Source organism: Calliphora vicina, chromosome 1 (genome assembly GCF_958450345.1).
Source record: "Calliphora vicina chromosome 1, idCalVici1.1, whole genome shotgun sequence".
Classification (NCBI taxonomy): domain Eukaryota; kingdom Metazoa; phylum Arthropoda; class Insecta; order Diptera; family Calliphoridae; genus Calliphora; species Calliphora vicina.
The window spans coordinates 60,801,532-60,817,515 of NC_088780.1; the positions used below are offsets into that span (position 1 = coordinate 60,801,532).

Below are 15,984 nucleotides of genomic sequence, written 5' to 3' on the forward strand. Positions count from 1 at the left end.
TAAAATCGATGTCTTTCGAACGGGATGAAATTTGCACCGATGTTAGACCTATTGGATAGTAATTCAGACACAATTTTCGGTCAAGAACTCTTTTTGTTAATACATTTATTTTGATACTATCCCACACGCATCCCACTAAGAGACCAAAAAGCTCTTAAAGGAACAGACCTAAGCTTTCTTTTGAGCAAAAAAAATTAAAAAGGGCCCCTTTTGGAAAAAAAAATTGATTTTGCCAAAAAAAAATAATAAAAAATTGTATATCTTGAGTTACAAAACATTTATTTTGCTATATATCCCACCAAGGAGGTATTATAGGAATAGACCCAAGCTTTCTTTTGAGCAGACAAAAAATTTAAAAAAGGGCCCATTTTGGAAAAAAAGATTTTGCAAAAAAAGTCAAAAATTGCATGTTTTGAGTTACAAAACATTTATTTTTATAGATATCGAACTCGCATCCCACTACGAAACCAAATAGGTCTTCAAGGAAAATATCTAAGCTTTTTTTTGAGCAAAAAAAAATAATAAAAAAAGTGTATATTTTGAAAAAAAAGTCAACAAAGTTTTTGATTTTGCAAAAAAAGTCAAAAATTGCATGTGTTGAGTAACAAAACATTTATTTTGATAGATATCGAACTCGCATCCCACTAAGCGACCAAATAGGTCTTAAAGGAATATATATAAGCTTTATTTTAAGAGAAAAAAGGGCCCATTTAAAAAAAAATTCAAAAACGTTTTTGATTTCGGAAAAAAATATTAAACATTTTTTATTTATTTTATTTAGCTATCTTAACTATTTGGGACACATTTTGCTAAGAACACTAGGTAATAAGTTACATGGATGAGAAAAATCACATGTTTGGCCAAAATGTCAAATTTTGACCCTTATAACTCAGAGAGTTCTTGACCTATCTTATTGAAGAATTGTGTCTGAATTACTATCCTTACTGAGATCCCCCTTATATTATACTTATATGACTTTTTTACTACATGATTTTGCATTTAAGCTAGCGATATACAAAATGAAAAAATAGCAAATGCACCATTTAAATGTAAATCAAGTAATGATGAAAAACAGTTTTTTATTATATTTACTATACAATTCTGTTATTTATTGTTTAAAAAATCACATTTTACTATTTTGATCTCGTATTTGCACATTTTACATAATATTTTTGTTAAAAGTCTAAAACTATCAAATAAATACTGGAATGTACAGTAATTGCAAAGATATTTCAGAATATTTGACTTGGCAATGACTTGGAGGTACTATAAACATAAATAATTATTATTTAGTTAATAATATTTTATGCATACGAATATTGCATTTTCCTATTGTCCTAAACTTTTTCATATATTTTCAAAAACCTGCCATTACCATGTCGTAGCCTAGTAACTAACCTGGCATTCTGCATTTTTTGATAACAGCTTATATAAGTCCATACGATAAATGGGTTATAATAATTGTTAAATATAACTAGTTATTTTAGTGATATCAAAGTAATGACCTATTTAAGTTTATATTTGGCACTACTTATAACTTGGTAATGAAATTTCGTTGCATGAATTATTTTTATATGATACTTATATCTGTTGAATGCATACCAACAATTTTAAGAATTTTATGCTCATAAACGTGATTATCGGAAGTGGGCTTTATATGTGATCTATGGTCAATTATGGATTCATCCGCAAAAAATTTTGAAATGTATTTTTTTTATGTAAAACTTAATTAGGAAGGAATTTGTGTGGAAATCAGACATTTAGGACAAAAAGTTCTTTTCAGTAGGAAAAATATGCATGTTTAAATATACTAGTTTAAAATAAATTGAAATTTCAATCTTAAGAAAAGTACCACAACTTTGACATTTGACAATCAATTTAAGTGAACGAAAGCTTATTTTAATAAAAATACATAAAAAATTGAGAAAAAATTTAAAAGCAACATTTCAAATTTAGGAGTAAAAACATTTGTTGTGAATTGCAGAAAATCAGACACTTTTCCGATTTTGGAGACTATCAAGAATAAAAATTAATTAAGGATTTTTGTTTAAAATTATCAGCCAAAGTTAAAATTATAAAAATTCAGAGAAAAAAAATTTGGTCACTATTTTTACACACTTTTTAAGATATTTTTCAACGCTATTGTTTTCATTTACAATTAATTTAATTAAGTTTATATTTTTGTTGAAGCTCTTTCAACAATCTATATATGTATATAAAAGAGTAACGTTACTGACTGACTGACTGACTGACTGACTGATTCATCATCGCACAGCCCAAACGGCTGAAGCTAGAATCACGAAATTTTAACTGTGGGTTCCTCCCTCCCCAAAACGATCCGATAAGAAGGGATTTTTGGAAATTCGAACGTTTAGGGGGTAAAAAAGGGTAAAAACGGGTAAATTCGGTAACCTTATATCTTCAAAACTAATAAAGATACAAAAAAACTTAAAATAGCATGTTACTCCATTTAAAAAATAAGCTGACAGGTGTTTCGTACTTTTTGGAAATTCGAAACTTTTAGGGGAGAAAACGGGTAAAAACTGTATTTTGGTACTTTTTTTGCACCCTATGTATCTTTTAAACCAATAAACATAGAAACAAATATTAAATCGTATTCTTTAATTAACAAAAAATAAAAAATATAAGTTTGGTACTTTTTGGAAATTCGAACCTTTAAGGGATAAAAATTGTGTTAATTTTTGGTACTTTTTCATAAAATATGTTTTTCTATAATTTGACATAGACATACGAATATTTTATTATGAGCTCCCACCACGTTACAGAAATTTATTTGAATGAAATTGTACCACCTCAATGGGGATAAAAAAGGTACCAAAAAGGGGATAAAATCGGGAAAATACATTATATTTGAAATTATTAAGCCAATTTTGATAATTTTTTTTAACGTTGGTAACTGGATTCATACAAAAATTAACTAACAGCGTGTTATTTGGAACTCGAGTACCAAGGTGTATATTGGGCCAAATCCGGGTAAACAGTTTGGTACTTTTTTTAAAACATATTTATTCTTGGGCACATTAACACAGATTTTAATATTTTGATACATGCCTATAGCATAAACAATTTTGGCAAAATGGAATATTTTTAAATTTCAAACTTGAGGGGGTTCAGGTAAGAAAAGGGAAATTGGTACTTTTCTCCTAATGGTACTTTTTTAAAATTTTAAATTATTTCAGTTATCGACATTAAAGTTAGCTGATATTTATTTGAGTGAAGTTAGTGTTAGGAATAGGGGATAATATTTAGGTACCAAAATGTGTAGGATAGGTTCTTTTTTGTTCATCTAATGGTACTTTTATGAAATTTCTATAATAATGGACTTAGAAACATGAAATTAAACATATATGGTCCTAAGTGAGTGAGAATTCTAGGGGGAGACTTTTTGGTACTTTTTCTTTATTCTAATGGTACTTTTTGAATTTTCTATAACTATGGACTTAGAAACATGAAATTAAGCATACATGGTCCTAAGTGAGTTAGAATTCTAGGGGAGACTTTTTGGTACTTTTTCTTTATTCGAATGGTACTTTTTGTAATTTCTTCACCAATGAACCTTGAAATATAAAATAAAGGTTATATGGACCAGAGTGAGTGGGAATCCGCAAGTGGCTGCTTTTTGGTACTTTTTCTATATTCTAATGGTACTTTTTTGAATTTTCTATAACAATGGACTTATAAACATGAAATTAAACATATATGGTCCTAAGTGAGTGAGAATTCTAAGGGGACACTTTTTGGTACTTTTTCTTTATTCGAATGGTACTTTTTGTAATTTCTTCACCAATGAACCTAGAATCATGAAATAAAGCTTATATGAACCCGAGTGACTGGAAAACCACAAGTGTATACTTTTTAGTACTTTTTCTATATTATAATGGTACTTTTTTGAATTTTCTATAACAATGGACTTAGAAACACGAAATTAAACATATGTATATGGTCCTAAGTGAGTGAGAAGTCTAGGGGGAGAATTTTTGGTACTTATTCTTTATTCAAATGGTACTTTTTGTAATTTCTTCACCAATGAACCTAGAAACATTAAATAAAGGTTATACGGACCCGAGTGGGTGAGCAACTACAAGTGGGTGCTTTTTGGTACTTTTTCTATATTCTAATGGTACTTTTTGAATTTTCTATAACATAGTGGACCTAGAAATATGAAATTAAGCGTATATGGTCCTAAGTGATTGAAAATTCAAGCGGATACCTCATGGTACCTTTTGTTTATTCTAATGGTATTTTTTTTAATTTTCTATAGCAATGGACTTAAAAACATGAAATTAAGCATACATGGTCCTAAGTGAGTTAGAATTCTAGGGGAGACTTTTTGGTACTTTTTCTTTATTCGAATGGTACTTTTTGTAATTTCTACACCAATGAACCTCAAGCCATGAAATTAAGCTTATATGGACCCGAGTGAGTGGGAAACCACAAGTGGGGGATTTTTGGTACTTTTTATATATTCTAATGGTACTTTTTTTGAATTTCCTATAATAATGGACCTAGACTTTCCAAAAAATCGAAGAATTTCAAAACCGCGGTTTCGGTTTTAAAAAATTAAAAACCGATCGGTTTCGGTTTTGTGATAATTTATTAAATCTTAAGTATTATAGAAACAAAATTAGTTGATAATATAGGAAATGATATACAAATCTAAAATTCAAGCTTGACGGGTTATGGTTTAGTGAATGCGAATTTAAAAGTGATAATCAATGGTACTATTTCCTTATTGCAATGGTACTTTTTGAATATTTTATAATAATAAACATAAAAATTTAAAATTAGGAACACATTTTGCATTTTCTATAATAATGGACCCAGAAATATGAAATTAGACATTTACAATTAGATTCACAAAGTGAGACTTGATAGTACTATTTCTTTCTTCTAATTGGGGTGGCGAAGCGCACCGGGTCAGCTAGTACATAATATTTATATTTTACACTGTGCTCATTTTAACCATTTTATTATTTTTCTTTCCGGTTTTCTTTCCTTAGTATACAACTTCTTAATTAGCGGAATTTTTAAATTTTCTTGGGAACTTCTAGTTTGTTTTATAGTTGTTAAAATCATGTATTTAAAAATACGTCCAGAATTTATTTATAATATATTTACATCCCTCATAGTTCATAGAATTGGAAAACTATAAGATATCTTTAATATTAGCATTCTGTTAGGAAAACAACAGAAACAATAAAGTCTTCAAGAACATTTAAAATCTTAAAATCGTCTGATTTTTTAATACTGTAAGTTGAAAATTGCGAAACATTTCATTTCGCAATTGATTCACAAAATCTTAAAGAAAAAAATTTATAAATATTTTCCCATAATAGGCTTGAAATTGCGACATATTTGACAAAATTATAATTATTAACTTTAATTTACCTCAAATTTAGCACATAAATACGCATAATTTGATTGGTATAAGTGCTACTAGACTCTTTGTAAACTAAATTGATCTTTCTTTTTTTGAAAACAATTTTGTATATTAAGGGGGAAGGAACCAATATACCAGAAGTCAAATCTATGAATTGATGTCAAGTTATGAACGAGATTCTGATCGGGTTTAAAACTAAAACATAATATACAAAAAATAAGACGAGCGGTATTTTGGGGTGTGCCAAAAAAAAAATATTTTTACATTTCTGGAATCATGTTCAACTAATCTTTAATCCGTCAACCTGTAGACTGACTCAACTTTATTTTTTTGTCTGGGGACCGATCCACTTTAGAGCGCATTTCAAAAACCTTTCTATATGAAACCAACATTTAGTTGGTTAAAATCCACCTGCAGAAGGTCCTAGATATTTTACTCAAATCTTGTATCAATATGTTTAAAAAATCAGCTGTATATATAGTATACATTGTGTATATTAAATGAAAGGGATTCTATATGCCGTCTTTCACCTATATATTGTGTCCAAATATAAATTATTTAAATGAATCAACGGTTAATCCGTTTTTGTTCGTTTTTTTAATTTGATTAATATGTACTTAATAATATGGTATCACTGTACAATCAGAAGAATTTTAAATTTTAAAGTCTTTAATATTTTAATTTAAACTAGATTTTCATCTAGCCTCTTTATTACTATAAAAGGCTTTGAAGGCCACCAACCATAATACACCATAGTAAAATAAAATATGTGTTCTCATACAATTTGTCTACTTCTAAAGCTGGTTCTTTATGGAACACGATTTCTATTTATTATACTCATAAAATGCAACTCAACTTTTTTTACATCTCATTACTTTGATACAAAGCAATGCCAAAGCAATGCAAAAAAAAATATACAAAGTCAGCGTCTTTTTCTGACAATGAAAAAAGATAAATGAATGAAAAAACTAAAATGGTGAATATGTACTGTGGAAGCAAGCGATTCCCAACGATATTTTTTTACTTTAGCATTTTAATTAAAACATAAAATCAATTACAAATGAATGTGCAGAGGAAATTTGAAATGTTATGTATTAATTTTAAAGCAACTAATAGAGTATCAAATAAACGATATTTTTAACATCTATCAGAGTAATTTAAACAGACTAACTGGTACACTGTTACCAAAATCAATTGGATACCGTTTCGACAAGACCATACCATTCGTCAGAAAATATATCGTCAAATCACGGACTGGCACAAGAGGAATATTACTATACCCAATCTGTGATATTAAGGTATTAAATAAGTATAACTTAGTCCAGATTCTAATAATTTAGATAGGTCGCCCAATAACTTAGGTCTAGTTAGAAAATGCAATTTTTCAAAATCCTTGAAACTGCGACAATAGTAATCGAAAGTGAGTATACTTTCATGTTTAACGATTCGTAAGTATCACAGAGTGTATCTCGTTATATTCGGACATTATTATTCTATCGATCTATAATGCATATATTTTCCATGTGATATTTCCGTAATACTTAATACATTTTTAAAGTATTTTCAATCAGCAGATTCTATCCTGCTGATAATTTGACAAATGCAAGAGTCTACAGAGATGGAAAATTTCCTATATGTTTTTGATAATTAAAGAATTTTAATTGAATTTATCTCAACTTTATACCACTTGACATTCATCTAACAGGATAATGGTGCAATAATAAAATTTGTAAATATTTTCAAACACCATTATTTAAAATATTTAAAAGATTTTTTTCATACAATTTTACATTTAATATGTAAGTTGAATTAAATGTACAGATGTGTATTCACTTTTAAGTACTCGCATCATCTTGTTTCGTTAAGGATTTTTTTATTTTTTGTTATTCAAAGCTGTGTATGCTACGGAAGGATGCATAATGCGTACCACTGATTGAAACCAACAGGATGTACAAGATAAAAGAGCATAAAAGAAAAATTCTTTTCATGTCATGAGTTTTAAATTTAGGAGGTGGGTTTGCCAACAATAATAAAGCTTGTCAATTTTTATCATGATTTAGAAATCATTTGCTTGAAATTTTAGCATAGATTAAAGGATTGATTTAATTCAAAAATACATTTCATTTGCAAAAATATACAATAATAAAACCTTTAAGCAAATGCAATACCGAATATTGTACACATTGATTTGTTAAATACAACGTTATGGAATTTTTAAATTTTCTTGGGAACTTCTAGTTTGTTTTATAGTTGTTAAAATCATGTATTTAAAAGTACGTCCAGAATTTATTTATAATATATTTACATCCCTCATAGTTCATAGAATTGGAAAACTATAAGATATCTTTAATATTAGTATTCTGTTAGGAAAACAACAGAAACAATAAAGTCTTCAAGAACATTTAAAATCTTAAAATCGTCTGATTTTTTAATACTGTAAGTTGAAAATTTGCGAAACATTTCATTTCTATTAAAAAAAAATATCATATAGTTTTCTCCATTGATTCACAAAATCTTAAAGAAAAAATTTTAATTAATATTGTACACATTGATTTGTTAAATACAACGTTATGGATTTGAAAAACGTAGACGGTTTAAATTTAATGACTGGATTTTGCAGCCTACTAAGTACTATCTATGGGCTTTAGAGCATCATATTAATATATTACGAGAAAATTGTGCAGCAATTTCTTATGATTTTGCCTTAAAACAAGTTTATTAATATATTATATATCTTAATAGAAACTGCATGTTGCTCGAGTATGGATTAAATTTTGTTTGTGCAAATAATAAAAAAAATATAAATTTTGTATTTTAACTGTTACTTTCATGGACATACAAGTGGAATAAATAAAACGAAAATAATTTTTCCAAATGTTGATCGAAAGGCTACAAAGAGAATTTGATATATCGTAAAACTATATACAGTGAATTCTGGCAAATAGCTACGTTAAAAATAAAGAATTCAAACGAAATTGAGTACTGCCATATTGGCTTGTTAGTGCTGTATCTATAAATTGAAAGTTATAAATATATTAAAAAAAAACAAAATTAAAAAACATATATCCAATAAGGTGACTCTTATTTTGCACTTTTTCGATTTTCATTGTTTAATGAAGCCCTAGAAAATAATAATTTTTTAATATTAATACTCCAATAAAGTATATATTGTTTGTTGTTAATAGGGTTTGGGGTCCGGGAATTCCCGACCGGGAAATAATAGTGGAGGTTTTAAACCCCATTAACGATTAAAGCCGAAATGAAACCATTTTGCTGATAGGTGATGCCATAATGAACACTAGGGTGGTTTTATCTCATAGGGTAAAAAAAATGCGAAGATGCGTTATTTGTATTAGTATTGCTTATTATGGACAAATACTTGTACATTGGAATCCCATTTAATTTAAATATGTTTGCTATGGTATCGTTAATTTTTTTTATGTCAGGTATTAGGGGGTATCATTGCACATAGGTCTGGCGAACCACATTTTTTGGCCAAAACTCAAAACTCTTTTTCCTATATTTGTTGTTAGGATGTAGTAGCAAACACTTCAGATAAACAAAAAAAATATTTTGTTTTTACAAACTTCAATTAACCGTTATTCTATGAAGGGAGAAAGTTCAATGTTTTAAGTGCAGTGGTAAACTGAAACACGTGGTGTAATTTTTTGTTTTCTTTGAGTCACATATTACACGAAAATAAATAAACTTTTTAAGTCAGTTAGTTATGGATATTAATGACGATGGAAAGTAGTTAAATTTTTAATAGTGAAATATTCAATAAAAATTATGGTAATAAGAAATTACATAAAAAACTTTCATAACCTAAAACTCAGTGATTTTAACTTTTTATAAAAAAAAATAGTATATAACTTATATAATTTCAACCGATTTCAACCAACCAAAAACGCACAAAATTACAGTGATATTTTGTGCTTACGAATCATCAATAACTTTCTGCTAGTTTTTGCTTATTTTGAAGAAATCAATTTTTGTTTCAGGATACTTTTACTTCAAAAATTGTGATTTACTCAGAATTTGGCAGAGTGGAAGTAAAAAACAAAAAAAAATTAAATTATTAAAAACTTAAAAAAAATTATGTTTTTTGTTATTAATTGTATCATTTGTATGAGTTTATGTATATAAGTAAATATTTTAGTTTTGGCCAAAAAAAGTGGGTCGCCAGACCTATGTGCATTGGGTAAAAAAAATGTCAGAATTTTTTGGGGGCACCCTCTTAAAATGTTTCTTTCTGACAGATTTGAGGATTGCCAAAGTTTGAGCACAATTGTAAGATGTTAACACGAGCTATTTGCCCGTATCATACATCAAATTAAAGGCCATACTGTTTGCAATATTTTATATTCTACACAATAGCGAAGAGTCAAGCTCATCACAGATTACAACGAATTAATTACAAAGGACGAGCAACAAAAACAAGTCGCCAAACTGCCAAAAAATCGAGATTTAAAAAATTTGAGGTCCCAGTGGCACGTGTTAACATCTTTCAATCGTGCTCAAACTTTGGCAATCCTGAAATCTAACAAAATTAACCATTTTAGGGGGGTGCCCCCAAAAAAAAATTCGACATCGATTTTTTAAAACCACCCTAATAACACTCTTTATGAACAGCTGTAATCTAAAAATTCTACGATTTCTGAAAAAATGGTTCATGCAATAAAATGTAAAGTTAATAAACAATATAACAGCAGACTTATGTAAATTACCTAAAAACTTCACATCATAATAAGCTAAATTATAATATAACAAGTAAGAGAGCTGTATTCGGCTGTGCCGAATCTTATATACCCTTCACCAAATTATACTTTAAAATTATTTTTTTTTTTAGAAATTATTTTTTAATTTTTTTTAAAAAAGTTTTTTTCCAAATTTTTTTTTTCCAAATTTTTTTTTGGACCTACCCATTGTAGGTCCAACTTACTATATATAGCCGTATGTACATCGTTGCAATGTATTTCCAAATATCTAACATTATATATCCATATTGTGTATATTAATGACTTAGTAATCCAGATATAGATCAAAAATAGGCCAAACATTGAGGTTGTCCCGGTTTTTTTCCTTATATCTCAGCCAATTGTGGATCGATTTTGTCGATTAGCAACCGAGCCGGAAGAATTCCTGATATATTGATGTATGAATTATGGTTCTATAGCTGAAACAAAAAGTCTACTTTTCAACCTTTCCACTTTTTTCAACTATTCGTCTTTTGAGATAATATAATCGATTGTTCGACTTTTTTCCGACTTATAGAACCCTAGTATAAATCATGTATGTAAGTTATTTGGAGACTTCTAAACTTCAAATAAAAAAGTGCAACCTCATTAACCTTATCCGAAATTTACAGAATTTGTTATTTAAATGACCTTGGGAGATTTTCGATGCTCACACCTTAATGTACATGCAGTCCACATTAAATGTTAAAAATTAATTCGGAAGTATCAGCTTTATGAAAAAGAAAACTGAAACAAAATCAATGATTCATAAAAATATACTTATGTATACTTACTACCAATGTACATTTAATAATGTTTATACATTGTAAAATTCTCATTTTAAACAGTTGGTCATTTCTACATCAATAAACCGAATGGTATTAAGTACTCGTATGTTACTACATATTTATTTGATAGTATAGAACCCAGCTAAAGATTGGAGCTTCACAGTTTGTTGCCGTTTCAGCATGGGAAATCTACATTACTTAATTTTTTTAATTTTGTTATAAATATTTTAATAATTTTTAATAATCAAGCGTATAATTTGAATAAGACCTCATATTCTCCAATCATTTGTTTTATTCGAATACATGATAATATTATTTATCAAAAGTAATGGATTGATCACAAATTATACAGGTACGAATCAGCTGCTTCCTATAGAAAAATGAATAACAAAAGAAATCGTCAAAATGGTTGTGGTTTGAAAAGAAAGACAAATATATTTCATAATCGTTGCCTATTGAAAATTGTATTTTTTTCTCTCGCTCTGCAAATCACAAAAAAATTCCCCGAGAGTTTTTTTCCCTTTTCGTTTTATTAACATAGAATTTGAATAGGAAAAATGAGAAAAGGGAAAAAACTGCCGGGGATTTGTTTTTTCATAATTGGACTGAATGTCATTAATTGCACTGGAACACTCTCTAGTGATCACTGTACAAGTAAATCTATAAATGATGCATAGGTTCTTGAATTATTAGCTGTAATGGAAGATTATTTGAAGCATATATTAAGTACGATATTTATAATGTAATCCAAGTCTGAATAATTCTCATACTATAAATTAATTTTCTCTAGCAATTTGAAAAATGTCTATGAAACCCCTTTATATTTTCTACTTATTACGTTTATTTTATCTTGAAAATTGTACAAATATGTTTGCGGTTGGTTGTGTAAATAAATGTGTTACGGAGTCATATCATACTTACAATATTATGTTCAAAACTATAACAGAAACAATTGCAAAACATAAAAACTATTGATTGTAAAATGCGCTTACTTCGATTTAATGGGTGTATTTTTGAAAAAATACTCATATTTACATTAGGGGCGACCACTTGTCCTTTTTGCAAGTTGGATTTTGTAATTCCGTTTATAACACATCCAAATATTGATCGTAGACCTACAGAAGTATATTATATTATATTATGGGTCCATGGACAATCTTAAGATGATCTAGCTATGTCTGTCCGTTTGTATGTTATAGGCTGCATAGTCTCTAAACCAGTTTATAACATGATCTAAATTTCCTAAAATATGGTATTGAAAATGGACAAAATCGGTTGAAACAAAAAAAATAAAAAATTAAAGCAAGCTATCCGTCCGAAGTTTAAAAGAATTAAAACACGATAGGGCCTAAATGGGGAGAACTTACGCGTTCAAAAATTTACAAAATAGGTTGAACAGGTAAAAAGTTTTGGAGTAAATTACATAATAAAATATAATTGAATATTATACAATTTCGGGGCCAACCTAATGTACATATTGGATGTATGTACGTTTAGGTGTAAGTCAGTGTGTTTTAGTATGACTTTGTGTTTTCTCCTTCTTTCTGGTATTTGTACAAAAATGATGTAGGATGTCATTTCCGCATAAAACACAAATTCCATTAACTCAATTCAAGTAGAAATAATACAAATTTCATTCGTTTCATTTCAGCTTTATTGGCAGCTACACTTAGGACTTATCAAAGGGCTGGCTGTGATTCAGAACAACTGTCGCTCAGTTGTCCACGCGGTACCAGCATCTCAATTGAATTGGCACAGTATGGCCGAGCAGGAGGTAAGAAACCGAAAACAATATTAAAAATAAGAGATGAAAAAAACAATAAAAACAAACAAGTAAACTTCATAAAGACAAAACACATCATGTTCGACTATAACAATGGTACAATATACATATTAGCAAACATATGTACAAATGTATTTAGGTATACTAGTATACTAGTATACCTAAATACATGTATACATGGTACATATGTACATAAGGACTGCTGTTTGTTATATAAGTCTATATAATATGCACGACTAAACTTAGTTGTCTACAAATACCAAACGAATTTGACAGTTTTTACCAGAAAATATCGCACATGATCAACAAAAGGGTATTAATTAAAAAATTTTTAATTTTCAGTAGAGGTAAAAAACTGGTTATGATTCCATTTTAAGAGAATTTAAAAATATATTCACATTGTTTTTCTTTAAAATGTTTGGACATTTTTTTAAAAAAATCAATTTTTTGAGTTAATATCATTTTTCTGATACTTAATAGTTTTTTTTATTATTTTATCAAAAAAACAGTATTAACTCAAAATACAGCCAAATTTAAATAAAACAATTCGATTATTTTTAACTTGAACAAAGGCTCAAAATAAAATAATATCTTTTTTTAAGAAAATATACGATGTATTTCTATATTAACTTTTGTATTAACTCAAAATAATCATGGCTATTCCTGTTCCCACTTTCACCATTCACCCTATAATTATTACAACAATATAATATAAAATAAAATTTCGAAAATTATATAATTAAGGTTAAACAAATTACGTGTAAATATTTCTAATAAGAAATTTTGAGAAAATTAGATACTCTTGTTGTAATTGTGCTTTCAAAAATAAGGTGAATGGTGAAAGTGAGAACAGGAATAGCCCTGAATACCTTTTTATTGATATAAATGTAGTGATTTTCGAGATGAAAGAGTAATCGGAATACGTTGAAATTTTTACAGTAGATATACATTGATGATGTTAGTGGTTTTATTGCATAAAGTGAAATTGATCAAATGTGATATGTATGTTTATTTATAAAACATACACATAGAAATTCAAAATTGTGTTTTTAATGAATATTGGTACAGCGCATCAAGGCAAACATCTTCACAAATTTGTAGCTTTCTTTTTATAAAAATTGCGACTTTATTGAAGAAAGAAAATCATATTTGTAACCACAACACTTTAAATTGTATTATGTTTTTTGTCTCTTCTGTAAAATTTAAAAAAGTGTTTTCATATAAATTACAAAATATATGCCGAATAATAATGTGTCAAAAATCGTAACAAAAATTTTATTTTATTATTAACCACTCGCGATAAATTTTTCAAATTATTTCAATTTGCATTCCTTTGTTGTAATTGCTGAACTATTTCGTAATTCAGTGCATTTTCAACTATTTCATTTCTGTTTAATTTCCTCTCCAATTGAACACAAAAAAAAACATATTGTGCTAAGTCAACTTTTTATGAAAACTGAAATTGAGTTCTCAATTATTTCGTTTTTTCTCGTTGTTATACTGTGGCATGCAAAAATGTTAAGTCCATTTTATTAATTCAAAATTGTTGCTTCCGTCCAGTCTAATTGAGTACAAAATTGTTTTAATTATCGGTCCTGGCATGCAGTCTACTGGACATTTGTCAAACGTCTGCAGACCTGCTTAAAATATAATTTTTCGACTTACGTGCATTTATACAGCTAGCTGAACATGTTTTTTGTTCTAAAAACCGGGAATTATTTTTCAAGCAACACTAAACCTTTTTTAAATAATTTTGTGATCATTGATTCGTAGAACACGTTTTCTTGAGCACTAAATGAAATATATAATTTTATTGTTAACAATTCAATAATCAAAGTAAGGTACATAAATGTTCATTAAATTTATTGCTAGGCCCATATTTCAGCAATTTTTGTACATGTCCAGCCCGTAAAAAAATGCCAAGTAAACTTACAGCGCAACATATTGTTGACCTGCTCATGGAAAGCGATATTGAAAATATTTCTGATGATGAAGAAAATGAGGTGGAACAAAATTGTTTGGCTTTTGAAGGGGAAATTGCAAAGGAATTAATGGAAAGAGAAGAGTCATTACACTCGAAGTTTTGCCACAAGCACAAGTGAAGCGGCTAAAATTACTTTCATTTTAGCATGCTTCTATGCATTACAAATGATCGGTAGTGCTTCATGGATGAAAATTAATTGATTATGAATGGATCCTAATTTTCATCCAAGAGTATAATTATTTTCAAGAATTTAAAAAGAAAAATGTATGCATAAACAAATATTTTTTTATTTCATTTGGTTACGAATGTAGGCTGCACCCACTATATCTCAGAATCCTTTGGTCCTTTATGTCATTGAAAAAATTATTTATTCTATTGTTTCTTCCAGAAGCATAAAAAATATTCTTGAAGACTTCCGACGCTTGGGTTTTCCTTGCGACTGAGGATGGTTAAGGAAATATTTGATAATTTTGAAATTTATTATCATCTTGACTACTGGGGCCTATTTCACTAAACTACAATTCTACAAGTTTACAAGTCTAATTCTTACAAGTGCTGATGAATTGTGTTTCATTAAAAATTTAACAACACTTGTAGCTTTTTGCACTTGTAAACTACAATTTCTACAATTACAAGTTCTTGTACATACATATATATTGTGATATTAATTTTACATTTCTTATTTATTATTACTCAAAATGCTAAAATATCCTATAAATACGCAATATAATATATTTCAATCATATTTATTATATAAAAAATATTTTTTAACCCGAATTTTTTTTTCACCAAAAAATTAAAAAGCCCAAAAATTTTTTAAAAATTTAAAATTTAAAAAAAAAATCGAAAAATATTTTTTTCCAATAAATTTTGTTTACTTGAAAATATTTAAAATTTGTATTTTAGAGTATAATTTGGTGAAGGGTATGTAAGATTCGGTATGTAAGATTCCCAAAAGCAAAAAAAAAAAAAGAAAGAAAGTGTAGTCGGTCAAGCCCGACCATATGATACCCTACACCAATCGCCTTAAAATTAGGCGGCATGACTTCTGTATATATGAAACCTATTTAAAAATAAACAAAATAAATAAATCGTTACTTTAACATAGAAAGGACCTAACTCGTGTTTTTTTATAAGCCCATATTTTCGATTATTTCGATAAATGGTCCACACATATATCATATTAGCAAAAAAAATCTCGACTTAATATATAGGGCTTTCTATATTAAGGTAAACAAATGCTAATTAATATTAAAATTTTTGGATTTTGTGTTTATTTTAACTAATTTTTA

General features: G+C 28.0%; 1 protein-coding gene across 2 annotated transcripts in view; it reads left to right on the forward strand.

The window, feature by feature from the left end:
- The window catches only part of LOC135949166 (protein eva-1-like), a 151,456-nt gene that overhangs the window by 61,139 nt on the left and 74,333 nt on the right, over nt 1-15,984 (forward strand). For both annotated transcript variants that reach the window (XM_065498637.1, XM_065498636.1), the window contains exon 2: nt 12,577-12,699. In XM_065498637.1, the coding sequence (XP_065354709.1) occupies nt 12,577-12,699 (123 nt within the window). The remainder of the gene's footprint in view (nt 1-12,576; nt 12,700-15,984) is intronic.